At 41.0% G+C, this 27,130-nt stretch overlaps 2 protein-coding genes across 6 annotated transcripts in view; both read left to right on the plus strand.

Annotated features, from left to right (window-relative positions):
- LOC127477297 (craniofacial development protein 2-like) overlaps positions 1–27,130 on the plus strand; it is a 208,712-nt gene that overhangs the window by 85,273 nt on the left and 96,309 nt on the right. The gene's annotated exons all lie outside the window — the stretch shown is intronic.
- TLE1 (TLE family member 1, transcriptional corepressor) overlaps positions 16,544–27,130 on the plus strand; it is a 104,079-nt gene continuing 93,492 nt past the window's right edge. For 3 of the 5 annotated variants that reach the window (XM_051801399.1, XM_051801400.1, XM_051801403.1), the window contains exons 1-4: positions 16,545–17,920; positions 18,534–18,634; positions 20,213–20,276; positions 20,370–20,414. In XM_051801399.1, coding sequence (XP_051657359.1) covers positions 17,897–17,920; positions 18,534–18,634; positions 20,213–20,276; positions 20,370–20,414 — 234 coding nt within the window. In that variant the 5' untranslated portion in view covers positions 16,545–17,896. Of the gene's footprint in view, positions 18,371–18,533; positions 18,635–20,212; positions 20,277–20,369; positions 20,415–27,130 lie in introns of all 5 variants that reach the window. The other 2 variants (XM_051801401.1, XM_051801402.1) reach the window with 2 other exon arrangements.

Below are 27,130 nucleotides of genomic sequence, written 5' to 3' on the forward strand. Positions count from 1 at the left end.
CCCGTGGGAGGCCTGGGATGGAGCAGAGTTCTGCTGGAGACCTGCAGCCCGTGGAGAGGGAAGCTCACACTGGAGCAACTTTTTTCTTGGGTAGGACTTGTGGCCCCTGTGGGGGACCCACAGTGGAGCTCATTCATGAAGGACTGCACCCCATGGAGGAGTGACCCATGGGACAGCAGAAAACCTGCTGCCCGAGGGATGGATTCACACTGGAGAGGTCCATCAAGGACTGTCTCCCGTGGAAGGGACCCCACTGGAGCAGGGGAAGGACTCCTCTCCCTGAGCAGCAGCAGAAACAACAACTGACCATAACCCCCATTCCGTCCCCCTGCACGGCTTGGGGGAAAGGAGAGAGAACATGGAAGAAAGGAGGGGTGGGGGGAAGGTGTTTTTAAGACTGTTTTATTTCTCACTCTTTGATTCTTATCCTGTTAGTAATAAATATAAGTACTATCCCCACCTTGAGTCTGTTTTGCCCATGAGGGTAATCAGTAAGTGACCTCTCCCAGCTCTTATCTCTACTCATAAATCCTTAGCTGTTTTTTTTTCTCTCCCCTCTGTCCCGTTGCAAAGGAAGAGTGAAGAGCAGCTTTAGTGGGTATCTGGTGTCTGGCCAGGGTCAACCCACTACATTATGTCTGTTCTGACTTTGTCTTTTGCTGATTTTACGAAGTTGGTCAGCTCCTGCATGGAGACTAAAGCTCTGCCCATCTCAAGGTCATTGCTTTTTAACACTAGGTTTTAATGCAGCAGATGCTGTGTTGGAAGTTAAAGGCCTATTCAGTCAAAAATCTGATAAACAAAATACTGTCTGATGAAAAATATCACAAATTACTCTTTCCATAATTCTTTTTTATCAGCACACATAGGCTTTTGCATTATTTGGCCCAAAAGAACTAATGTAAGAATGTTAAAGAGATTTTTCTGTTGTATAGTTTTGATTTGTGTCATTGTGTAGAAGGAAAGTAGTTTCCTAATTTTAATCCCCTTTAGAACAACTTTTGAAAGACACTTTACTGGAAACTTTGAACAAAAGCAAAAAATCCTACAGGGAGATATAGAAGATATAGAAGTATCCTATGTTTCCAATAAAAATATTTATTTCCAGAAAATTTAGCCCATGAATTGCTGTAGATCTTTGAACAGTTAACGTCCTTCTTCAGCTACTGCACAGAAGAAATTGCAACTTTTCTATGCTACTAAATAATTTCTGGGTATTTCTGCACATTGATGTGTATCAATGGTGCTTGCATGCAATGAACAGCAGATGATTGAAGGGAATATAAAAATTTCTGAAAAGCTTACTAGACCATTTTAATAAAAAGTATTTTCCTTTAGGAAAAGAGATATTTCTAAACATAATTTTTCGCTTGTAAGTGCTTTCAATTCCATAATACGCATATCTGCTGATACATGGGAACATGTTATAAAGAAGCAGTGACATTACAAGATGCAGAAATTCAAAGTCTCTCCAAGCAATTTGGATGAGCCTGCATTTCTGTAACATGCCAATGTGGTTTTTTTGGTTTTGTTTTGTTTTTGTTTTTGTTTTTTCCCTGTAGGTTTGGTTTGTGTGTGGGTTTTTTTTAATAAAAAGAGTTAAAAGTATTGATTTCTGAAAGACAAGGAAGTAAATTTAAGGTAACAGCAATAATACACCAAGAAGTACAGTCAAGATTGTTGAATACTGAAAGATGTGACCATTTGTTGATCAATCTACTAATTCCAATTCAGACTACTACAAAAAGTCTCAGTCCTGAGGAAATATCATTTGCGATTGACAGAAGGTTTTTTTTTTCCCCATTAGAAAGAGTCAGACTTCCTTCGGGACAGACTTGGTCTTTGCTTTTACTCACTACACTGCATTTCAGATGTTAGAATCTAAATTAAGAAGGACACCTGGTAGAGGTTCTAAAGAGTATCTTTGTAGATGTTGTAGAAGTGGAAGATAATTGAGTCTGACTTTACCACATCACAGCAACTCACAGACATCAGGTTTCATTCTTATTTAAACAAAGCTTATTATTTCTCACTAAGATACATCACAGGTCTGAGAAACCTGAGTTGAGACTTGTGAAATGGATAATATCAGAAAAAACATAAATTCCAGAAGTTCCTTTTGTTAAATACCGTAGGACTTGAACGACAGCATAAAGAGAATCATAATCACATTAAATGAGTTTTATTATTCCAAACATACATATAAACATATAGGAACACCCGTGACTTGCAGTTTATGAGAAAGCTCAACATATATCTGATTTAAAATGTAGGTTGATTGATTTTTTTCATACTTTTCATAGTTTTTTATCACTTAAGTATAGGTAAAAGAGAACTTTTTAGTATACATAAACAAAGCCATGCACTGTGTATAGTAATGCCTGCTTACATTCCCCCAACTGCTATGACTTCCAACAAAAGATTATTTAAAATTGTTTTTGTCTAAAGATTAGAAGAAAGTCCACCAGAAAGAAGTCATGGCTTAAGACCACATATTATCAATGTAGCATGGGGTTGCTAGCATGAAATCTGTTTCTTTGCTGATGTGGCTCCTTTCCTTTGGAGATAACTGCAGCTCTATCAGATCTAGATGTTTAAGAGCACAAAGCTGTAATCCACGTTACCTAGAGTTCTTTCTTCTCATATTGGCCTAGTTGCTAAATCACTGGGTATACCAGATGTCTTTTACTATTTCTTCAGTTGCATTTCTGTTCTACCACAAATTTCTGTCTAAAATCCCAAAGCAAATATTTGACAAAAACAAATAACCAAAATGAAAAGACACCAGGTATCTTCCTGATTACATCTGACTATGTACCCCAAAGTTTTCATGAAGTAGCAGGAAATTGTGGCAGTACAGAAGAACCTGAACAGAACCATCCCACATCAAAAGCACTGTCATGCAGTTATCAGATGAAAAGTATCTGATAACAGCATCCCCTTTGACACATGGAGAAGGGAACCACTGTCAGTGTCCCTTGAAAGGGAAAGTCTACACTACACTTTTGAAAAAGCAACCTTCTCGTCTTGCTGTCGTACCTATTGGCTATCCCTTGGAGAGATAAGACAAGGTTCACAACGGTTGCTGTTGGTCTTCTCTCATGTTGGCACATTATCCTCTTGTGCTAGTGCCATTTCAGCAGGTTGCCTTGGTCAATAAAGTAGGGTTGCTGTTCCTGTATTTCAGCAGCTGAAAATGCCAAATGAAAAATTCAACCAAATGAAAAATTCAATATTTTGACTGCTGTTTTTTCTAGTGGAGATCTGAGTGTACCCTTTGAAAGTTATTTTAATATAACATTAGCACCCAGTCACATTTCTGCAGTTCTTCAAGGTTGTTTTGCAGTTATAACAGCAATTTCCACATTGCAATGGGTTGAACTACCTCACCCTTACTCAACAAGGGAAGTCAGTGTACTGGAAAAGTACATCCAACTACAGAATATTTTCCCTCGTAGAAATGCTTCAAAGACTTGTTTCCACCAAACTACCAAGGTAGTGTGGACACTAAATGAGGTACATGGACACTGGAAGTGACTCAGCTACAACAAGCTACAACTTGCAAAACAAGTTTGTGCCTCTTTACTGTATTTTAGCATGCTTCCTTCATTTTAAATCTTCTTTTCTGCAATGGATATGAGCACAGACCCATATATTTTGAAGCAGAATTTTAAATACGGTTTGTGAAAAACAATTCAGTCACATGAATCATTGTTTCTGCCCCTTAAAAGCACAACTTTGATGACACGAAAGAAAAATAAATATGTATCATTTATTTTTTAGTGTTCCTAACCCTGTTCTCTGTTTCTGCAAAGATGACACAATAATCAGGTAGGTAAAGCTAAAACCTAAGCACTTTGCAAATACTCCAAAGCAGCTATTAAAAAAAACCCAAAACTTTAAAATAAGTACTTGGGGGTTTTAGCCAACATTTTTATTGTATTCTAATTGAAACAGATACAGCCCTAAATTTAAATTCTATGTGGTTCCTTTTTGTAAAAAGAAAAATCAAAAAGGATAAAACCCAATCCTGTCATTGTGATTGCTTCCCTTTAATAATCTTCAACACTTACAGATGTTCTAGCTGGAACCCTGATACTTCATTTCCAAACTGCAGACTTTTGAACTTCCTTTTGAACTAAAAGGAGAGTTCTTTCAGCAGTGAGCTGTAGCTGGACCTGTAAGTTTTTACTGAACTGGAAACAATTACTGGATACATAACCAGACCTATCCTCAGTGACAGAAAAACCTCAGTCCTTCAGATACCCAAGGATAAAAGGTTGGGTTTACAAATAGCAGGGAAACGACTGGGCCCAACCTACTTTCAACAAAATAATTAATAACTCCACTTGACTACATCTTTTTTCTTAAATACCTCTCACACATAAATATTAATCAGATTTATGTAAAAGATTAGTTTTAAAACCCTTTGATTTAGATGGATGAAAACAAAATTTTGAATTAGAATATTTTTAATATAATGAAAGAAGTTATTTGACTAATTTTTTCCTTTTTTCACAGTAACATTTTGACTTCCCTTTAAATGCAATAGACATCAAGCTAAACGTTGTTTTTCCAATCTGGAATTACTGGATGAAACAGGGTTTCATATTTGTTGCTGGTTTTACCCAAAAACCTGTGGATGTTACTTGGTATGTTAAAACAAACAAACAAACAATCCCCACCAAAACAAACAAAAAATCAAAATAGTGATTATTTTGGTGCACCAAACCAACACCACTGTACACATGAGGTAACATAGGAATCTCTGAACTGACTGGCTCCAGTTTTCTCTCATAAAACCAGAGGATTACACCACAGCAGAAGTTTTTGGACTCCCCTGATGAAGCACTGACTCCTTCATTTTGTTGTACAGCATCTGGAGAGCAAGCTGTGACTTCTATGTCCTGCTGTGATTTTCTGCAGCCTTTCAAGACAAATATTTTGCCTTCTCACCAGTACACAGCAGGAGTAATGCAAAGGGGAAAGGATGGAATGGAGGGTGGAACAGAAAAAGTATCATGCATTCTAAAAACAGTATTGGAGAGTTTTAAATTAACAGAGAAAATATAGACATATCACCATCCCATATGAACTCTAACACACCATTCCTCGCTATACAAAAATCTCAGTCTTTCATCACAGTCACTTTGCTCTTGGCTACCAGACCCAGTGTGAGCCATACATAAGACAGCTACAAAGTCTCATAGTTTACCCTTTGTACACAGACAAAAGGTACACCTATTCACATCCTCTCCTTTAACCAGACTCAAGGATGAAGGTAAGTTCACAGACTGCTTTCTATCTATAAATGTAAAATGTCATGTCAGCCTCCCATCTAATAAGCTAAAGTGTTTATATAAACTAGAATATCCTTTTCACCAAAACACAATCAAATACTTTTCATAATTTCTTCTATTCTGCATACACTGATCAAAATCCCATCTCCACAACTGTGAAGCATCTTTTGAATCATGGTATATTTGCTTGCGTGAATGCATGTGAGAGGGCACACTTTTGTATATGGATGAAGAGAAAAAGTGGAACAACACAATCTCATATTTAAGAGTGTGAATTTAAGAGTCTGAATGAACCATGTAGCCCAGACTTGAAAGGAAAAAAAAAAACAAAAACATAAAAAAAGTCTAAAGCACAACTTTAAATCAGTTAATAAGGTGGCATTTTTACAGCTGAGTTTGCATTTAATAAAATCAGATTCTTTAATGAAAAGAAAGAAATATACCTTGTCTGATTTTTCTGTAAAACTTTGGAAAAAAAAGAAATAGGATCTCTTAGACTGCAAGAAGAATGTTTCACAATTTTCTTATCACATAATAAAAAACTAAGGTTTTTTTGACTCTTAATTACAGAATTATCTTGAGGAGCTTTTTTCCTCTTAATCTATCAACAGGTATTAATGATTTAATTTAAATTATTCTCCATGTATTTATTTTGTGGTAAAAGCTTCATTAATATATTTGTTTTCACAGATATACAGATCTGAAAACAGACAGTCTAAATGAAGGCGGTATTTCTTCAGGCAGGCTGTTTGCATTTATCAACATTACACCAATACTTTCAGTGTGTTTTAACACTATTTTTCAGGTTGCAGTTGCAGTTTGCCATTTATACTGAGGAACAGAAGATATAAAGTGGCAAAAGCAGAAGACAACATCATTCCTTGGCATCTGATGCTCTTAACAGGGATATTTTTAGGCAGTCTGTTAGTTTTGAATAATCCTTTGGAACACGGAAAGGAAAAATAAAGTGATGTTATTTTGGTTTGACTTCAACGAATCATGCCCCATAAACTGAAAATTTTACACTCTGGATCAGGTTGTCTTCCTAACCTTCAGGTTCACTGAATGCCCTGCCTGGGAATTGAACAAATCAGTTCCTACCTCATGGTGTTGTATATGTATATATATACACATATATATATGTGTATATATATACATATATATATACACACATATATATGTATATATATACACATATACATATGCACGCATAAATAACTTTCTGATTTACTGAAGAACAATAAATTGTTCTTCAGTAAGACAGAAAATGATACCCTGTATCATACAATATTTTGCATCATATCCATAATTTTGTATATTTAGCGTCTGTGAATCTCCCTTTCTTCTAAGCTGATATTAGAGAAAGCTGGGAATAGCATTCATATATTTTGCTATTATTTCATATGTACAGGATCATTATAAAACTGTACTTTTCCAGAAAATTCGGGAAAGCATTAACATTTCCTTTTTCATTCAAGCAACACTTTAAAAGTGATTGTGCTGGTTTAAAGGTAAACTGGCAGGGGAAATGAACCCAACTCAAAAGAGAGATTATAAGTCAGAATAACAATTTAATAAAATAATACAATAAGTACGATTATACAGACAAACAATTGGTTTTAACCCACAAAACCCAAATGTATAACCCAGCACCCTGGGGCATGAACAGAGTGGTGTTCGTTGGGTCCCCTGAGTTCAAAGTAAAAAGTGAGGGGAAAAACCTGTTGGTGAGAGTGCTGTTGCAGTCTGGTTGAAAAGTGGTGGTTCCAGTCCAGTCGAGAGTGGTAGTCTGCAGTCTGGTTGAGAGTGGTGATCTGCAGTCTTCCTCTGGATCCCACGAGTGGTTAAAAAAGTCCCAAGACCCCAAGATTATATATCCTCCAGTTCAGGCAGGAATGCCCAGTACCTCCCTCAGGGCGGTGGGGGGTTCCACAATGCGTGTGAGGACAGGAGCATCCTCTTATCTCCGCTTAACACCCAGTTTATAGCCTGAGGAGTCAGGCTGCTCTGGGCAGAGGGTGTAAATTGTCTACTGATAACAGTTTCTGAGAAATGGCATGGAAGGCTATAGAATACACAGTTTTGGGTTACACCCATCCAGTGATGAACTGGTCCCAGCTGTTCTAACTAGGACAGTGATACATCTTATTCACAAGAGGATAACTAATAGTCACATACTAGATAGAAAATGAAGTTCAATCAGAGGCTTAAAGCAGTACAGTCTGGCTTCTACAAAAGAAAAATCTTCCTGGCTTGGGCCAGATACTACCAGCCCATTTTTTGGTAATAATCTCCCACTCATTAAAAAACATCTAATTAGGCCCAAGGCATCATGTAATAGTTTCTCAAATGTTTTCAATGGAAAAATAATAATCCAACAAAACAAATATCTGAAGCAGCACTTAAAAATAAACTCTATTTTCCACTGTCTCATGTTTTTAAATACTTACCATGCTGATAAACATGTTCTTCACTTTTACTGAAGATTTACTGTGGATGTCTTGCGATGATATAACAAAGTTCCAGGAGACTACCAATATAATCAGCCAATTGACCTGAAGATTTCTATTTTTAAACTTCCACTTCATTAAAAATTCTGTGGAATAAAAAAAATCCATCAAACAAACAAAACCAACAAAAAACCAAAACCAAAAACTCTCAAAAAAACTAAACAAAAAAACCCCCAATCAACAACACAAAAAACCCCCCAAACAAACAAGAAAGCAAAACAACAAAAAAACCTAAAACCCAAAAGTAAGTGATAGAAGACTATCCTGAGAAAGAAGTATTTTTTTCTGAAGTCAATACTGCTGATTAAATATTTTCGAGTACTGTAATCCAGCACTTATATTGTAGCACTTCTCTGTGCAAGTAAGTAAACAAGTCCCAGATGTTCTTCACAAGCAAAAGAAGAATGCATTCTTGTAGAGCAGCAAAATTACGAAAGACCTTAAAATAAGAAAGACTGGACAAAAGGAACAAATATTCCCTACAGTAAAATTCTAAACCCAACATTTCTGCAGTTGCCTAGGTTTCTTGAGAAGAAAGCTGTTCTTGACAATTAAGTTAACATAGGTGATTCTGGATGGTTGCTTTTGTCTCCAAGAGAAAGGAAAACTCAGTGTATCTTAGGGTTCTCAGTGTATTCTACTAAAGATGTCAGGTACCTAGGATGAAATCCTCCCTCATCTGAAGTGAATGGGACCTCTGGAATGCACAGAACAATCTACACAGTTGATATCCCTATAGTTAGCCCTGTACATCATGCATTGAGAGTCTCTCATGCTTTATCACCCAGTACAGAGTGACATGCTGTGAAACAAGGTAGGATGATGTGTGAGGCAGAGAAAAGGAGACTAGGTTTATCGCTCTGCTGAAACTGGCAGCCACATTCAAGGGAAACCATTAGAAGACAATGATCCCTATGCAATACTCCATAAGTGACCTGTTCCCCTCCTAGGGCCTTCTGTGAGGTGTCTCACAGCTTGTGATAGAATTAAGCCAGGAAACATGCTTTTCTCTCCTATTGTTTTCAAACACAGGGGCAAAATATGTTGAGCAATTCGCTTGTGGGGAATTTTGCTCAGCTGAGGATTCAGAAGTTGTCTTGTGGTTTGGCTAGCTGGTTTGGAGAAAAACAACCAATATTCAAAATTGTTTAAAAACATGTGGGACCTTGTCTGCACCATCTGAGCACTTAAGCAGGAGCCGTATATGAACCACTTACAGTAAACTTGTTTAGAACAGACCTTTCTCTCTTTCCATAGAGAAGGAGAGGAGAGGGGAGGGGACATCTCACTTGTAGATGTGAAGAGCACTGGTAAAAGTGCTCTTGTATTGGCCCATCTTCAGAACACTAAGCATCTTTCATTTAAGTGAAACACTATCTCTTTCACTGAAGTGAAACACCTTGATTCAAAAGCAAAATACTGACACTTAACTGTTATCTGTCCATACAGGCAGTATGAGAATATTTAATCCAATGTATAATAATGCTAAATGGTGTATATGCACATCTGTATGCCTTGTGCTGCTTACTCTCTGCTTTCAGGGGTTTGCATGGTTGAGATTTGTAAACTATTTTATTGTAAAATTTATGAATATATAATGATTTCACTTATGTGATCCAGTCTGTTCCCAAAATACAATCTAGTGCTGGTTTTAAGGCATAGACATTCTCCTGAACTACGCTCTAGGATCATGTAACATCAAGATTTTCTTCTGCGTGGGTGCTACTTAACTCAGACAGCTGAGCACCTGAGCATGCATAAGCACATTAACAGAGAGTACAGCTACAGTAGAAAATGTGAGAGGCTGGACAGAAAACATCTTATTACCAACTGTTGAATTTATAATGGTAAATTATGGATGTTTGTACATTTTTGATTGTTTTTGAGCTCCGGCGGATAGATGGCAAATCATTCTTGAGGAAAACACATACAAACCCAACCAAACAAAAAAATCCTCCAAAACCACAAGACAACAAAACACAACATCCCTCCCCTGCCCCACCACACTCCTACCATCTCCTCTGTGCCAAAACATTTCAATGTTCAAAATCTCACCTCTACTGTACACATTAGGCCTCTTGTTTTCACAAAAATATAGTTTTGTCGACTTTGGCTGCTCTCTCCTCAACAGCCACTATTATTAACTCTTCATCATGCTTTCTAATATCTAAATATTCCCATATTTGGACTACTAGTCATGGTTACTCTATTGTCTGTGTTATCGTGGTGTGGTTTTCTGCAGTAGAAGGTTTATTGGGATTTTATAAGCAGTGATATATAAATGGAATTGAGCAGGGTGGATCTATTTTTCATCTTCTTCACACCAGTTTTCTACTGGGTAACGCCACAGATTACAAGTATATCAGAATAGATCAGAATTCTTTTTTGATGGAATGCTTCATGTGGAAATTAACTTGAGGACTGAGTAGATGATCTATATTGATGACAATTCTACATTTGACAAATTGTGGAATTTATTATTCCATATTTTCGAAATTGGATATGCTCTGTTAAAAATCACAGTCATCATTACATGTTAGCCTTTCGGGATATAAACTGACAAACCTGCACTGAAAGTAGTGGAAGGGCAATGTAAGTAGAAAAATGGAGAAGTGGACAGTGCTGGATGACTCAGGTAGTTAATTATTTTCTTTTTATACTGTGAGCACCCATAACTGTTTACAATCTTGCCTGAAATTCAATGATGTTTTTCTAAAGAAATTTCCACATTTGTTAAGAATTGCATCACACAACTACTGAAATGTTCCCAACCTGTTTAATTCCTTTCCCTCTCCCCAGTTCTTCTCCCCATCACTATCCATGTCCAGCAACCTCTTTCACATAATCTCTCCACTTCCCATTGGATCCTGAAAGACATATTGGTAAATCTATTTCTCTAAGAATATGAGAGCCCAGAGCTTTTATGGCATGGGGAAAGCTGGAAACAGATCTAGCGCCTTTGTGCCACCAGTGCTGAAATAGCATCTCTGCAGATGTTGCAGCTGTAGCATGCCAGCGCATTACAGCATCTGCATTATGAAGAGACAGCAGGACGGCACAATCTGCTCTCATCTAAGACCCCACCAGACTGAAATCTGAGTTCTGGAGTAGAAGGTTGGTATAAGAACAGCTCATGTGGTGTTTATAACCTCAGTGTAGGCAAGAACATCTTCTGAAGGACTGAGAGGTAGATGTATTAGAGAGAAAAACAGCTGCCAAAGTCCAGCCAAATTTCAGCTGAACCTCCTTCCTACTGGCTGATGGAGAGTCATGGTTCTGCACACAATACGTCTGTATCATTTCTATACTTTAAAGATTCCTGAAGGCTGTTGCTTTCATACACAGAGAAGAGATATTAAGGGAAAATGATAGGACTTCATGTACCTTAGTAGCAAGCACGTTGCTGTTCCTAAGCCTGAAATGTCAGTGCACTTGGATCTAACTTACCTTCTCAATTCCTTTCTTTCTACAATGAAACTTCCTTCGGCCATTTCAACAATTTTTGGAAGCATCTTTTCCGCAAGACCATTTGCCTCAATGCTGTTTCCCCTGTGCTTTTTAAGTCTAAGGATCTTTGGTGATCTGTAGACTCTTTCTAATGTTATTGAGAGTTTAGGGGAAAAAAAAATTAAAAAATCTACTTATTCTATCAAAAGACAATATATAGGGAACTAAAAGAAGATGGAAAAGTTTTAGTATTTAGCAAGGCAAGGAAAAATAATGTACTACAACTAGTTCACTGAAGTGAAATGGTTAACTGTACTTCTGTGGCACCCTTCCTTTTTAGGTAGCACCCAAAAAGGCCACTTGCATGGCCTCACTGGCAAAAACACATGTGTTTTGCATATGTATGTCACACACAGCCTACTATTACGTATGCGTGGCCCTGATCTGCTGAAGTCTGACACAAAGATATCCTTTTTCAAGCAAGTATTGTCACGGACTTCAAAGGGACTATTTCTAGGAGTAAAACTTTGTTATGTATGTGATGACAGGATCGGGGAGCTGGTATGAGCATGCACCCCCCTTTACTGTACAAAATATATACACATTGCTCCTTCTGCTGTCCCCTCCTGTGGTGGAAGCCTCATTCTGCTACAGAACGAAGTGTGATACATGGGCAAGCGATCTTTATTAGAAAGGTCACTGACATTGTCAAGCATCCTTTGAAAGGTGAGGTTGCATCTAGAATGTTATCAGGCCAGAGCCATGAAGTCTACAACAATGTCTCTGACAATATTGTAAACAGGTAATATATCTGACCTCTTTTGGGACTTAACAGAACACAGATGATTAGAGTTCTGCGCCTCTTTCATCCCTCTGTCATCCACGTATACACTTTCCCCAAGCTTTGTCTTGAAGTAGCCTGTACAAGTAGTGAAGTTGAGAAAGAGCTCCTTTAATTACAAGTACCACAGTAATGAATTCAAGTACACTCATTTATCATAAAGGGCTTCCCCATCTGTCTCTAAAGTATGCTCAAAAATGCTCTGTATTTGATAACATGAATGTTGAGAATTTAACACGTTTTAGTTTTAAGCGCTCCATTTTGGCTAGCCTTTTGTAAGGTTGTACAACTGCATTTTAACTGAAGGAAAAGATGGGGGGGAGTGTGTGTGGGGAGTGTGCGTGTGCGCACGTGCTCGTGTGTGGTCTCTTCCTAATTTATTTGCCCTTCAACCCACTGGGATCAAGCTGCAATCCCTGTAGGCAAAAGAAGATTAGGGAAAGCAACTGACTGTTTTTTCCCAGACACAGAAGGAAAGCGACTTCTCAAGTACCGCAAGTTTTTCTGGCCACTGTACAAATTGTTCCTTAGTATGGAGAGTTTCCAAAAGACCTAATTAGCAACTCGCTACAAACATTTCTTTGCATTAGCTAATGATCCGTCTACACTTGTAAGCAAACAGTACCAACATATCTAATCAATGCAGAAAAACCAACAGAATACCTATTAAACATCTGGATGTAATTTTCTAGTTAGACTTAGAACAAAATGAAAACATATGCAGCTTTCTTTGATCTATGCCTCAACAAAGAAATTGTCGATAAAAAAACACACTAGCCAGTCAATGTGTCATTTTCATAACGCCATTCTTCAAGTGTTCCTAGTTTAATTTCGTTGGTTTCCTGCAATCTCTAATTTTACCATATTGTGAGAAACTGAAAGGGATTCTTTGGATCTGATTTTATTTTGAGGTTTTACTGCCACACAATCTGCTACTGACTCCATTTTTTTAATTCAACTCAGGGAATTTTTAAGGGTGAAAGAATGGGGGAAGGGAATACAGTCAGGATGGTAAAATGACCTAGTGCAACTTTTTGAACATTCTTGCCTACAAAGAAAGCTACTAATTAAAAAGAAATCAAATTACAAAGACAGTATGCTGATGCTATTAGCCAAAAGACAGCGAATAATTAGAAATGTAATTGCTTTACCCTGCTCACATCATTTGCGCTTCATGAATAAAGAAATATTTTAAAAGTGATATTGTTTTGCATGCCCTCATAATAATTATTATTCTTTCAGCTGTATAGATAGTCGCTGCTATACCGGATGTACTGTATGATTCAGGTACCATTTTTTTCTCTATTTCACCTGTGCCATACTGCCATTAAAAAAAACCCCAAAAAATCAAAACCAACACAAAAACAAAACAAAACCAAACAAAACAACCCCCACTCCCCATGCATTTATGCATGTTACTTTTTCAGTTGAAAATCCAATGATCTCTCAATCTAAAACTTTGAAAGCATAACATCTATTGAATTCTAGAATTCTTTTCTCCATTGACTTGCTCTCACAACACAGGGAGTACAACAGTGGGACAACTCACACATTTGCTAAATCGTTTACCGCCCACCTGCAGCTCCAAGTGATTAACATCATCAACATTTTTGTTATATGTCCCAGTTTGCAAGAAGTTAAAAAATACTGCTTGTAAATAGTACTTGAACAACAGTGAAAAGAAAAAAAATATACATCAAACAGAACATCATTTACCTAAAGACACTACATCTGAAACCCTGTCAGTATATTTAACCTACATTTTGGAACCACTGTGTTTGTTTTTTTTTTTCACTCAAAGCTCCAACTGCTTCCAGTGCGAGTTTTCAGTACATAGCCAATGTAGGATTAGGCCCTTTCCTATATGAGGTGGGAACACCACACTAAAATGTTTACAGTAAATACCAACGGATTTTAAACAACAGAGTTAAATGGATGATTCAACAGAATGATTGGAGGGTTAATACTGAAGGCAATCTTTTTATTGTACTTTTAAAACATCAGACAGAGGTATAAAAAGAATTATTTTTATCCCAGTTTGAGAATTGTGTAGAGTATGTTCAGTATTGTGGCACAACGATCTGGTATAAAGTGCTACCTTCAGTTGAACACATCTCTTTACAACATGCTTAGCCATATTTTGTCCTGCCTTTCTGTGGTGTAAATAATGAGTACTGCCATGGAATGAGGACGTTTCATTTTCTGGAATTAATCCAGATTTGTACCCATCTAACAAAAAGGAATTTCTTAGGCTCTAATCAGCCAATGATGATGCATTATAAATAAGTTAAATATTAGATCATGTTGGTTATTATTTATACTAAATAATGTCAGTGGCTCTTATTTGAAAAAAAAAAATCACATTTGATTTTGCTCCTGCTTGTACAGCTCTTCTACTGCAATTACAAAGGGTAAGATTCAAAATGCTTTTAAGTGTCTGATTCCAGAATCTAAGTAGGTTAAAAGCACTTGCCAATAAAAATCAGGAAAACAGAGCTTTTTATTTCTTTTTTTATTTCTGGACATTTTAATGTTGACACATACAGGTTACAAGACATTTCAATTTTCATGTAGGTGAGCAATTTAAAAAAAAAAGAAAAAGCTTGTGTTTCAAAACACACTGTTGTTTTAATGTCATATCTGTCAATATCTCATTAACAACTTGTGCCAGCAGGTTAAGCAAAGTACAGGGAAAGTTAGGTAAGTGTCACATTATTGCAGACTCCATAGCTACTAGGTACACACACAAAGTATATAATCATAGTTTGCATTTTTATGGCATCTTTCATCTGAAGATCTAAGTACTTAATTAAGTAATTAAGTTTTCCATTGCCATGAACAGAGCACTGAGCTGGCTTGTCCAAGACAACAAAGGAAGAGCTGGGAACAGAATGCAAGATTTTTAGCTTTGCTAATGGAGGCGGAACACCAGATAAGTTTACATTCCTGTCCTGGGAACCACAAACTATCAAAGGTCACTATCAAGGGTATTTTGCCTCATCTCTTAAAAACCATTAAAAGCCCACATATTTATTTATTGTTCCCAAAGAGGTATATACATCATATATACAAACACAAACACACACAGATATGTACACCCACAGGTACAGACATCATTATATGTAGACATATACACGCACGCAGACACGTGCACTAAGACATCAGTGCTCACTGTCAAAACTACACGGTCCTGGAATGAAGTTCAAACTTTTCACTGCAGAAGACTGAGGTAGTTTCATTTTTTTTTTCTTTTTTGTTGTTTCTATGTAAAACTGGGAATACTCTAATATGGAAATTATCACTCTGAATGGGCAAAGCTGTACCTTGATATTGCAAAACATCAAATTTCCTATCAAATTTTAAACACAGACTGCTCTTTCATTAGGATACAATTCTAAGTAAGTAACCTGTATGTAGTAAACATTAGTGGGCAATTGCAAGAAAATGCAGATAATAACATTACCCTTACCGCATTTAAATGATGCGATTCAACATTTTAAGACCTCTTTTTAGGTAGCACACAATACACTAACAGCACAAGTACATCTTAAGGCACTGTTTTAAGTCCAAGGGTACCAGTATTCCACACTTCATTGTGGGAATCTGCTATGAATAAGGTGCTCGCTAACAAAGGATATGCTTTATAAATAAGTTAACACTGCAAGCAGTGTTACCATTTGTCATCTCCTCAACAATCACACACAGTCTGTGGAATTTGTTCGATCCTCATCTATCTCAAGTGGGCCTATATACCATTTACAACAGCCAAGTTCTTGACAGCTTTCCTCTGTCGGGCCTTCGTAGGAAGCAGCCAGAAGGACAACTTCAGTTCGACCAGAGGGTCATTTCCACCCACGCAGCAGCTGCCATGCCCCGAGCCACGCAAGCACGCCCAACGCTTCATCCTTCCTCCCGGCGTTTTCCGTGCCGCACTCGGCAGGTGCCACAGCACCGCCGTGGTCGCCGGGGAACGAGGCGGGGCCGCGTGCCCGCCCCGAGGACCGCGCGGGTTCCAGGGACGGGGCGGCTGAGCGCCTTCCCTGAGCGCACAGGCCGCCGCTGGACGCGGGCCGGGCCGAGGACGCGCGGGCTCCTCGCCGCGGACCCCCCGCGGAGCCGAGCCGGCTCCGCTCGCACGGCAGCGGCCCCAGCGCCACCACAGCCCGGCCGCGCGCAGGCGCCGCGCCCACGGCCCGCCGGCAGCCCCGCCCGCGCGGTGCCCCACGTTACTTTGATGGACAGCTCGGCCTCTCCACTCTCCTTCCCGCCGACCTTCCCCGCCCCCCGCAGCGCCGCGCGCCCCGCGCCCTCCCATTGGCCAGCGCGGAGCGCTCCCGCCGCTCCGCCAGAAAACGGCTTCCAGCCAAAGCCGAGAGGCGGCGGGACTCTGGCTCTCGCCATTGGCCCGCGGCGCCGCGCCGCGTCACGGGCCCACGTTGGCGACGGGGCCGGCGATTGGGCGGATGGCCCCCCGCGCGGCGGCGTGGGCGGGGCCGTGGGCTGGGTAGCCGGCGGAGTGTGAAACCGCGTGCTAATGTAAGCGGTGCGCGCACAGCCGCGCTGCTCTCCCGCCTCGCCCGCGCACTGCCTTCCGCTGGCGCGGAGGGGACCGAGGGAAAGAAGCCGGTGGCGTTCCCGTCCGCTCGAGCTGGGATTTTTCAGCCGGCAAGAACTTTATTCCGGGTCGGCGAGGAGCTGCAGGGCAGCGCGGAAGAGGGGGAAGATGAGGATGATGCTACTGATGATGTCGCCGCGATGTACCGCGCTCGTCGGGCTCTCATGAGGCGCGCAGCTCCCAGATGCGCTGCCGCCCGAAGAAGGCTGCAGTCGTGCCGTTACACGAACGAGCTTCCCATCTGATTTAGCCCTAATACGGACGCTTCCATCTTTTTTTCCCTTCTTTTATTTTTTTTTCTTCCCCGGACGGGGTTGTTTCCTTGGACGGTCGGGCCAGCGGGCATCTTGAGGGGTTTGTTTTCCTTTTGTCCTAGGGACTTGTCTGCAACCAACGGAAGAGCCTGTGCTGCGTGTGTGGTATCCCTTCCTTTGCCCTCCAGCGTTTCGTGCATGTCCTACTGGAGCTGCTCCGATCGGGAACGGCTGTGCGGAGCCCCCGCCCGCCCCCTTCCTCCACCTCCTGCCTTTCTCCCTTGTTCATCGCTCTCTGTAGTGCCGATGACCTGGCCTCTGCGTCGACGCCCGGGAGCAGCGCGTCCCTCCCTGGAGACTTTTTCTGTCCCTCTTGGCTTGCGACGGTCCCGCCGCTGACACTGCGTCCCGCTTCCTCTGGCTGGATTTTCCCCTTTTGACAAGGGGCAGAAGTGGGGAGAGGGGTCGCCTCCGCTCTGGGGTTTCCGGGCTTACAGTCTCAGCGGCCACTTGTGAGTCCGTGAGGCGGATTATTCACTCCCGCAGCGGGGCGGCTGCGGCCCCCCTGCAGCCTCGTAAGGTCCCGTCCCGCCGTACCCGGGCGCTGCGGGCGCCGCCCACCGGTCGAAGCGCCGCGGAAGGAGCGCGGAGCGGTGGTGACTGTCCCGAGCGCGGCCCGTCCGCCTCTCCCGGCAACCCCCAGCCTTCCCGAGAACGACAACAACAAAGGACGCCGCGACCTGAGGATGTTCCCGCGGCGGGGGTACTGAGCGGCGCCTCGCCCCACTCCTGCCCGCGGCGGCAGAGGGAAGGGGACCGGCGGGTGTCGCCGCCCCTGTCCCCTCGGCGCACCAGGTGTGAAGCCGGGGCAGGCGGGGAATCTCGCCGCGAGAACTGCGCTGCGAGGGAGCCCCGCCGCGGCCGGAGCCATGTTCCCCCAGAGCCGGCACCCCGTAAGTACGGCCCGGGCCGCCGCTCCGCGGGGCGAGGGCGCGGGGCGAGAGCCGGACGGTCCGGGGCGTAACTTCGGCTCCCTAGTCCGGCTGGAGGTAGGGATTTGTGTAGAAGGCGCCCTCACAAGTTCATCCCCTCCTAAGAGGAGCGGCGCATCCTGCCTGCAGGAGCGGCCGGGAACGGGACGTGCCCACTCCCCTTCTTGTTTCGTGGGCAACTTACTTGTCCTGGTAATGGCGGCAGGGAATCGCCGCCGGGCCGGGCAGCATCCGCCGAACGCGGCCCCCGGGATGGGGCTGGCTGTGCCTCCGCAGCAGGGTCGGCGGTGAGGAGCGGGCACGCCCCGCTTTGGTGTAGACGGCGGCGGCAGGAGCGGGTGGGTCGGAGCCGAAGCGGCTCCAGGAGCGCGGTTAAGCTCGACCCCTGCTTCACATATGAGGGATGGGAAGGTGGGTAACCAGTGCGCAGCGCCCCAGGGCGGGGGCAGGCTGGGTGCTCCCTCCATCCCTCCGGCCCGGCCGCGGTGGAAAGTGCCGCCCCCTCCTCCCCGCGGGGCAGCCGCACTCTGACTGAACGTGCATCTCTCTCCCGTGCCGGCCGCCACCGCGCCAGACCTCGCACCAGGCTGCGGGACAGCCTTTCAAATTCACTATCCCGGAGTCGCTGGACCGCATCAAGGAAGAGTTCCAGTTCCTCCAGGCGCAGTACCACAGGTGAGCGCCCGCGGGCCGCCCCGGGACCAGGGGTTACTGCTCCGTGCCAGGCCAGGCGCGGGGGCTGCACAGAGCGGGCGCGTCCAGGCGGTGGCGTGTGGCGTCGCGGCTGAGCCCCGCCGAGGGACCCGGGCAGGGCGGGGAGAGGCGGCGCGGGCAGCCCCGGCCGCAGCGGTACCAGGGGATGCCGGGGGGACGGGGCGCGCAAGGGGGCCCGCCCTGCCCTGCGCGTTCCTGCCCGCTGGTGTGCTGGGCGGGTAGCTGCCAAAGGGGTGTGGTGTCGGAGCTGGAGAAGTTCAGCATCTGTGGGCATGAAAAATAAAACAGCGTTTGTTAGGAATTCTTATGAGAAGGGGTCATTTCAGTATATCGAGTGAGGGCCTGTGCAGATTTTGTGGCACAGCGCGTTAAGGAGGCTACTTCTCATATTTGCTTATTCGTGTGTGGTGTTAATGGAAAGATTAATAAAACGCCAACGTCGCGTGCTCAAAGAGCCAGGGAGAACTGTTAAAGCACACGAGTACTTTGAGCAGTAGCACAAAGTTGACGTGAATCCATGGAAGCGGTGGGATTGCGCTCCTCGTTGCTCTGCTGGCCTTCAGAAGTTCTTGGTGGATGTGTATTTGCTGCTGAGGTCCCTGCAAAGATTTAGGGTATGGGTTCTTTCATAGCCTGGGCAACTGGCGTTAAGGAGCACTAATCTACCTTAATTTTGTACCTAACGTGCACCTGCAATATTTGGAGAGAAGTAAAAATTTTGCAGGTTTCCCAGTTAGAAATCTTCCTTTACCTACAAACTGTAGTCTTATCAAAAGTCATTAAGTTGTCTAAACCATTTGTTACTTAAGAAATACAATGTAAACTATAAGCATTAATTATCATAGTTGAAAGTCAGAAATGCTGGCTTGCACAGGAACTGTTCTGTAGGATGCTAACTAGTATCGTAAAAAAAACCAAAACCAAACAGTTTGACAGAAAACAAAGGGAATATTGAGGCCCTCAGTGAAAGCAGAATTATACCGTTGTTTGTGATGAGATATGCAAGTGCTGAATGCGACTTGCTTTTGTTTATGGAAACAAAAATCGAAAAGAAACTTGGTTGGAAATGGTAGTCAGTTACCGATTTTTCAAGCTGTGGGCAAGGTAACATTTGCTAGAATGTACTTAAGGTAAGAATTATCTTCAGGTTGTAATTGTAAAAGTGAATGGTGTTGCTCTGCAGTAATTACTAAACATGTGTACAAAGAAATACCTCTGTCTTATCCATTTTATTCCTGAGAAGTATTTTGGAGAAATTCAGTTCCTTGAAAGTTGTAGTACTTAATAGCAGCTCTTTGTCAAAGCATGAAGAATGGATATGCTTAGGTTCTGGAGACAGTTTGGGCCTCATACAGCACCCATGAAATGACTTATAAATTCCCTCTTCAGCCTTTGTATTTAAAGTATGAATTAAGTTTTTCTATCTGTCAGTTAGTTATGAGGTTTTTTTAATTAGAAGCTTTTGCCAAAATACAAATAGAGTGGGTACATATCAAAACAAATGGCATAAGTTACATTAAAGTGTGATCTGTTTTGTAGCCTTAAATTGGAATGTGAGAAACTGGCAAGCGAAAAGACAGAAATGCAGAGGCATTATGTGATGGTAAGTGTATTTGTTTTATCTTTATTTCAGTAAATATCTCCTAATACAATGTCAATCAGCATAAGAAAATAATGTATGCTCATTTATTTGCAGTATTATGAAATGTCGTATGGATTAAACATTGAAATGCACAAACAGGTAAGGCATTTTGTTTTCTAAACCACAAAATCAGCAGTTTCAACAGTGCATTTAAATGTAGCTGTGCTGTTTATGTTCAGATGACGGTATCATATGTCTGAATCAATAGCCTAATTTGTAGCTGTGATTAGTAAAACTTTGCCTGCCTCCTGTCAAATGTGGTGAAGATTAGGATAAGCAACAAGGCCTTTATGGTAGTGGTCCTGAAAGACACTGGCATAAGTAGGAAGGGTCTTGTGTCTGTGGTTTTAAAAATATAATTCAGTACTTTACAAATTTAGGGGTTTTTTTAGGGGGGATTATTTTTCTTTTGTTAGTGGTAGAGACTCTGATATGTAGAACTGATCTTATGCATGTGCAGCATATATTGTGATAGTTGCTTAAATCCTTGCCATATAAAGGTATGAAGAGATTAGTGACTTGGAAAGCTCTAGTTATGACTATGAGTTTGCAAGTTCCCATAAAATTCACACTTATGGCCACTCTAATGGTGAATAAAAAGAGTATTGAACTGGAACAAGACACTAAGGACCTCATAAGAGAAGAAAAGCTAAATGATTGCTCAGCCCAGAGGACCCTCAATTGAGTAGTCATTGTCTGCCAAATAAAGCATTAATGGCAGGGTGTAAGTATTCTGTAGATATGCTGACATTCACTTTTTCATCAAGATGCTAGTACAATAAGTCTTTCAGAAATCGATGGCCTCTTAAAAAAATTATCATTAGATGAAGTTGCACAGTTGGACACATTTCAGTGTGCAACAATACAATTCTTTCTTGATGTGTATGCGCTATTTCATCTAAAACTCTTTGTTTCATTAAATTAAAGAGCATGGCTGACCGGCTAGGGCACAGCGAAGAAATTGATTAGTTCAGGCTTCAGATCTTCAGTATATTCAAAGACATTCATTAAGCAAGTGAATTGCAGAATTGAATTTTGCTTTTGTAACTCTGAACTCTTTGATAGTGTTTTGTTTTGTTGTGTTTTCCTCTGAAAATATTATATTTGGAAAGGTGACATTGTAATTCCATGATAACTTTCTGTCTGCAAAACAGGGTAGGTATTCTTTTGGTTTTTGGAGGTACACTTTTTTCAATGCAAAATGCCATTAAAAGAAGAAGTATTATGACAACCTCATTTTTTTTTGAAGTAGTGAGCCCAATAGGTAGATGAAACAGCTATTATAGTGTTTGGCTTGGTTGTCTGTTGTAGCTTAACTAATTTTTTGTCTTATGTTTTAGAACAGTGTAGTTTTTCTGTGTGGTGACTTTTCCTGGCTTTGTTATTTGAAGATTTTTTCTTGAATTTATTCTCCTTAACAACTTCTTGGCATACAGTAACCTGTGAGAAAGCCAGCATCTGTATAGAAGCCCATTGGCTGCAAAATGGATGGTATTTTCAGAAGATATTTGAAGAGAATGTGTTGCTTCAGTCAATGCATTAGGAATTAACTTTAGATAAAATCAATTAAACCCACAAGATCAAAGTGTGTGAGAACTGAGGTTTCCACTTTGACCTGAACATATGTGTATTGTAAGGATTTAATGTTCTCTGTGTATGGCAACTATAATTATGTACCCGTTATGCAATGATACTTCAAAAGCTTATAAGATTTATGACAGAGCATTATACCAGTGTTGGTTCTAGTTGGGGAGAGTAGTGCATGCTTGCTCTGTGTTTGCTGTTAAGAAAAGAATAACCTTTTGAATGCATAAGTGCATTTCTCTGCATATGAGTCTCAGATGCTGTTCTTTTACGTGTTAAGTAATTCTAATTTTTGGTAAAAGTACCACCTTTATATTAAAAACTCTTGATTTAGATGCCTGCAGTGAGGATGCCAAATGGTGTTGCAGTTCAGTATGTAGGTGGTCTCAGATTACAGGAAATGAAAAAAAGCCTAACAATGACATTCTTCTGAATTTCCACAGCTAACTATGAGTTCTGAGGAGGCTTTTGACAGATAGTAATCATAATTCTTATTAACTGGTGATGTCTACCCCCAAGGGTGTAGCCAGGCTCAAATTGATGCTTTTTGCTGGCTGATCACCAGCGTGGCCTAAGTGCTCATTATGTTGTAGAGAGGGCCTTTGGAGCTCTCATTACATTTGACAGGAATTCTCTCTAGGGGAAAACTGGGCATTAGCTAGACTCCTGACAGGCTGAAATTATTCCTGCTTTATGGCTTATAACCAAATGCTAGCAAGGCATCATCAGGGGACACGAAAAATTGTCATTTCTGACAACATCTTTGTTACTGGAAAATGCAGTGATGGGGAAACTTTCTGCTGAACAAGCTTTAACATCTTTAAGGCTTGCCTCCTGTTTGGATGCTGCACTTGCTCTGTGTGAAGCCCTTCAGACTGCTTGGGGTGCTGTTTGAAAAACAAAAAATTACACTGCAGCACTGTTTATTTATGGAGTGTGGTGTTACATCACTGTTAAAGTCATTTAAATATAATTAAGTAGTTGCAATTAGCCTGCATATATAAATGAAAAGGTTAAGTTTTTGTATTGATACAGTTGCGTCAGCAGTTCCCTCTTCATTTAATGTAGTTATCTATTATCATTTGACTAAAATAGAATTAGTCAGGACTTGAATGTTGTTATAAACAGACCTGAGGTGAACTTTCCACAAGCAGCTGTAGCGGCAGAGCTTTCCACTTGAATATGTTTCATTTAAGTTCAGAAATGGCCATGGTAAGGCTTCCCTCCCAACTTTTAGCTTTGGCACTTTGTGGTGTTTAATTGCAAAACTCAATGCTTAAATGAAGGTGCTGCTGCATTTCAACCTGCTGGCTGAATGGTGACCAGGAAATAATCTTTTGACATATTCATGGCTGGTTTGTATTTGGATTTGTTTATTTGCTTGTCTTGTTTTCATCTTGTTTCTGTGTGGGTTTTTAAACTTATTAAAGACTTTCAAAGATTAGTTCTTAAGAGGATGTTGTGTGTGGACACTTCCACTGTTTTCTTAGAAATTATTTTAAGGTGAACAGTTACAGAAACAAGCACCTGAGGATTTGTTTAATTAGATGTAAGTTGATTTAGATATTGTTTTCATATGTGTCAAGAAGACAGAATGAATAAGAATGTTTGGTGTGGTCTTAAGTTTCTTTTCAGTGTCCAAGGGAGATTTTTTCCCCACTGTGACATCTGTGTCTGGCAAAGCAGGTAAATCAACTGCTAGCGCCAAGAGGTAGAGTCGCTTGGGTGTTAAAAATCCTGCTGCACTTAGAGTTGCTGCCCTTGGCTCTTAGAGCAGTGCATCTTTATTTTCACCAGCTCTGCCTGTCATCTTATGTCCTAAGTCAGGAGATAAGTTTTCCTGTACATTTAGTGCCTAGATTGTTGAGGTGCAAGATTATCTTTTGTTTACTGCCAGGCAGCCAAAGAAAAAATAATTCATCAGTGCTGAACCAACTGACAGACTTAGAAACTTTTATGGTGTCTGGGTTTCTGCTATCCCAACAGTTGCAGAAAGGTTTCCTGCTCTTTGGGTGGGTTATTTTGATCTCTCTGACCTGCCTGGAGGCAGACCTGTCATTCAGTACCTTGTCTGTTGTAGAAAAGTACACAAACTCCAAAGCTGCTTTGTGTTAACCAGTTGTACAAGAGTTAAATGTCTGTTTTAGCCTGGACTGTTTTGCGTAATCATTTCTAACACTTTACATCAAAGGATAGAATCTTCTAATGATATCTCATTAGAACATCAGTCTTCAGGAGTGGGTTAAAAGGAGGGAATTAAGGAGCTTAGTTATCTCTATACAGCTTCTGAGTAGGATGGCTGTGCTGTTGAAAGGGATTTAAAGATAAGTTTTTTTTTTTCTGCTATGGTTTAATTGGAATGAAAAATTCCTTAAGGTTTTGGTGGTGTGCAGTGAATGTTTCAAGAGCATTTTACAGTTGGCATGGCCACATAAGACATGCAAAAACTGATTTTATTTAAAAGAGATAATGGTAGGGTTGATTGTTACACAGTATTTTTCACTCAGAAAATTGTACTTATTCTACAAATATTTGTTTTCTAAATGAGTACAGTTGTGTCGGAAGTGCAACCATTTCAACTACAACTAGAGTTGCCAATTTGAAAGGGGAGAAAAGACTAGAGTCGTGACCTCAACTTTCATGACTTTTGAACCATGTTTCAAGCTCAAGGCCAGCATTATTTTGAAGGAATTATCTGACAGATTCAGGGCACTGTGAAATATGTCTCCACGCAACTTTTAGATAACCATGTTGTCAGACACCATCTATTATGTCAGCTCCATATACAACTTAATTCAAAAGCGTGTCACAGTACAAACACTGTACACTGCCTGATCATCTCTCATTTTAGACCTGGTCTGCCAGATTTCAGGTTCCTCAGAGAGCCCTAGAGGGAGAGAGGAAAGGTATTCCTATCAGCTACATTGTTAAACTTCTATTGCATTGCTGGAACTTGCATTGCTGCATGTCTTGTTGATGTACTTTGTGCATCTATTTAAGTGGAGGGAAGAAAAAAAAAAGCCCTGGTAATTTTTGGGGTAAGAAGAAGAGTAAGAGGGAAGATGCTGTGTGAATGTGCAGTACCCTTCCGTCACAACAGAATCTATGGGGAAAGCTTAACAGCTTTCCTTCTTGTGCTAGTTGTTACACCAAGTCAAGCTGAGCATTTGAATTGCTTTTCTTCCTCTCTGCTTAAGTGTTTATAACAAAGTGGTAAAATTGTAGCGTCTCTCATGCAAAATAGAAGATAGGATATTTTAGATATGATAGATCACCATTGGCACACAGTAAAAGCCTTTAAAAATAATTTTGGGTTTACTGGCACTTATAAGAAGACTGCATGGTACCTGTTACTTTAAAAAAGATAATGATTTTGAATAGAACTAATGAAATTATATTTCCATTTAGGGTAAGATTTAGGGATATCTAATAGCAATTATGTCAAACGCTACTGTTTTAATCTTCTGCATCACACTTGTTAGTTGGACTCCGTAGGTATTTGAACAGTAGTAGTTGCTCACATAGTTCCTTGCTGAAAGGGGAAAAAGAAAGGTGGACAGGGAGAATTCAAGATTATTTCAGCTTTTGTTTGTCAAAACCGCTAGTTAAACAGATTGGTCCTTGTGATTGCTTGTAGGCCATGGCTTTTAAAGTTTTTGCAAGTTCGTCCCATGTTCAACCTGAACTTGCAACCTGTGTTCTAGTGAATTTCTACCTTTAAAGTTTTTGTAGAGGTAATGTTGTGTGACATCTCAGGGCAACACTTTCTAGTGCCCTTACCATGAAGAATTTTATCCTTCACCAACTGGGAGTTTGCCTTTCTGCGCTGGTGACCATTGCCTGCCTTTTATTCTTCTACTGTGCACTTCTAAGAAGAAGCTGACTTAGTCTTCTCCATAATCACCTCTTTGTCAGCAATGAGATCTCTCCCCTTAATCCTCCTCTTGAAGCTAATAAAATCTAACTTCTTCCTAGTGTGGTATGCGCTCTGGTTACCTGATGATCTTACTGGTGTCACTTAGTGACTTGTTCCAGTTTAGCAACATCTGTTTCTTGCCAAAAAACAGGAACAGAAAGGGAATTATTTCAATTAGCCAGTTGGTTACTGTCATACTACTGCTTCCTAATGTGAGGTATAGCCTTCAGCAGCACCAGGGTGTGGGGCTGATGTGTATTCAACTTGTTCTCCAGTACTCCTGTGCCCTCTTCTGCAAGACTACTTTCTAATGTGTTTCCACCCTTGCTGTGCTGGTGTGGGGAAGAGTTTGTCCAAGATGTAGAATAAACCCCAACCTTTGTTTGCTTTAAACCTGGTTTTCACTATCTTTATTTGATGGCCCTGGTTCCCAGAACAGAAGCTGTTGATGCCTAGCTGCATTTGCAATGGAGTCGAAGTGTTATACCTGTTGCAACTCTTCTAAGTTGACTCCTTTTCAGATTGGGCAGTCCCAGCCTAAACAGTTCTATGGCTTTCTTTGATCATCTTCCTTGCTTTTTGCCTCAACCTTTTTAATTTTTAAGTTAGCCTTTTGAAATGAGGGGACTAGAACTACATGCAGTTCTCTGGGTGCAAGTGAACCAGAGATTTATATTATCACAAACTTCTGTTTTCTGGATTTTTTTTTGTTTCCTTAATTTTTATTTTTATTTCTTTTCTTTTTCAGTTAGGTTTCCAAGTTTTTGCTTTAGGCTGCCATGAAATACTGAACTGCTGGAGTTGCCTTTCACATTTGAGTTCTTGCTCATGAATGATAATTGTAAGCTCAGGAGCCATCATTTCACATGGCTAGGGATGTTTACTCCCAGTGGGTGTAAATTTAGATACAATTCTTTTCATTGCCCACTTAGATATAAAAGGTCTCTTTGCAGTTCTTCAGTCATTGCTTTTACTTTCTTATGGAACAGAGTGCTGTATTTCCATTTCCTTACAGCCTTCGTATTTATTTTCTTTCTAATTCTTTTATGGAGCAAGTTTTCTTACTCATTGCTTGCTGTCTTTTCCAGGCTGTGCTGCTGATCATATTCATAAAAAAATTTGCAGCAAAAGTTCCCATGAAACTCCACCAGTAAACTGTTTCTGGCATAGTGCTGGAGGTGATTGAAAAGTAGAAGAGCTTGCTGAAATTGAGTTTAATCTTGGCCAAACTCTGGTTTAAATCATGTTAGGCTTAAAAACCAGTTATCTCCTGAGGTTGTCTCTTTAAAAAAGAAGGCCTAGTGCTGCACTGATT

Source organism: Manacus candei, unplaced genomic scaffold (assembly GCF_025592945.1).
Source record: "Manacus candei isolate 608988 ecotype Guabito, Panama unplaced genomic scaffold, ASM2559294v1 h1tg000051l, whole genome shotgun sequence".
Classification (NCBI taxonomy): Eukaryota; Metazoa; Chordata; class Aves; order Passeriformes; family Pipridae; genus Manacus; species Manacus candei.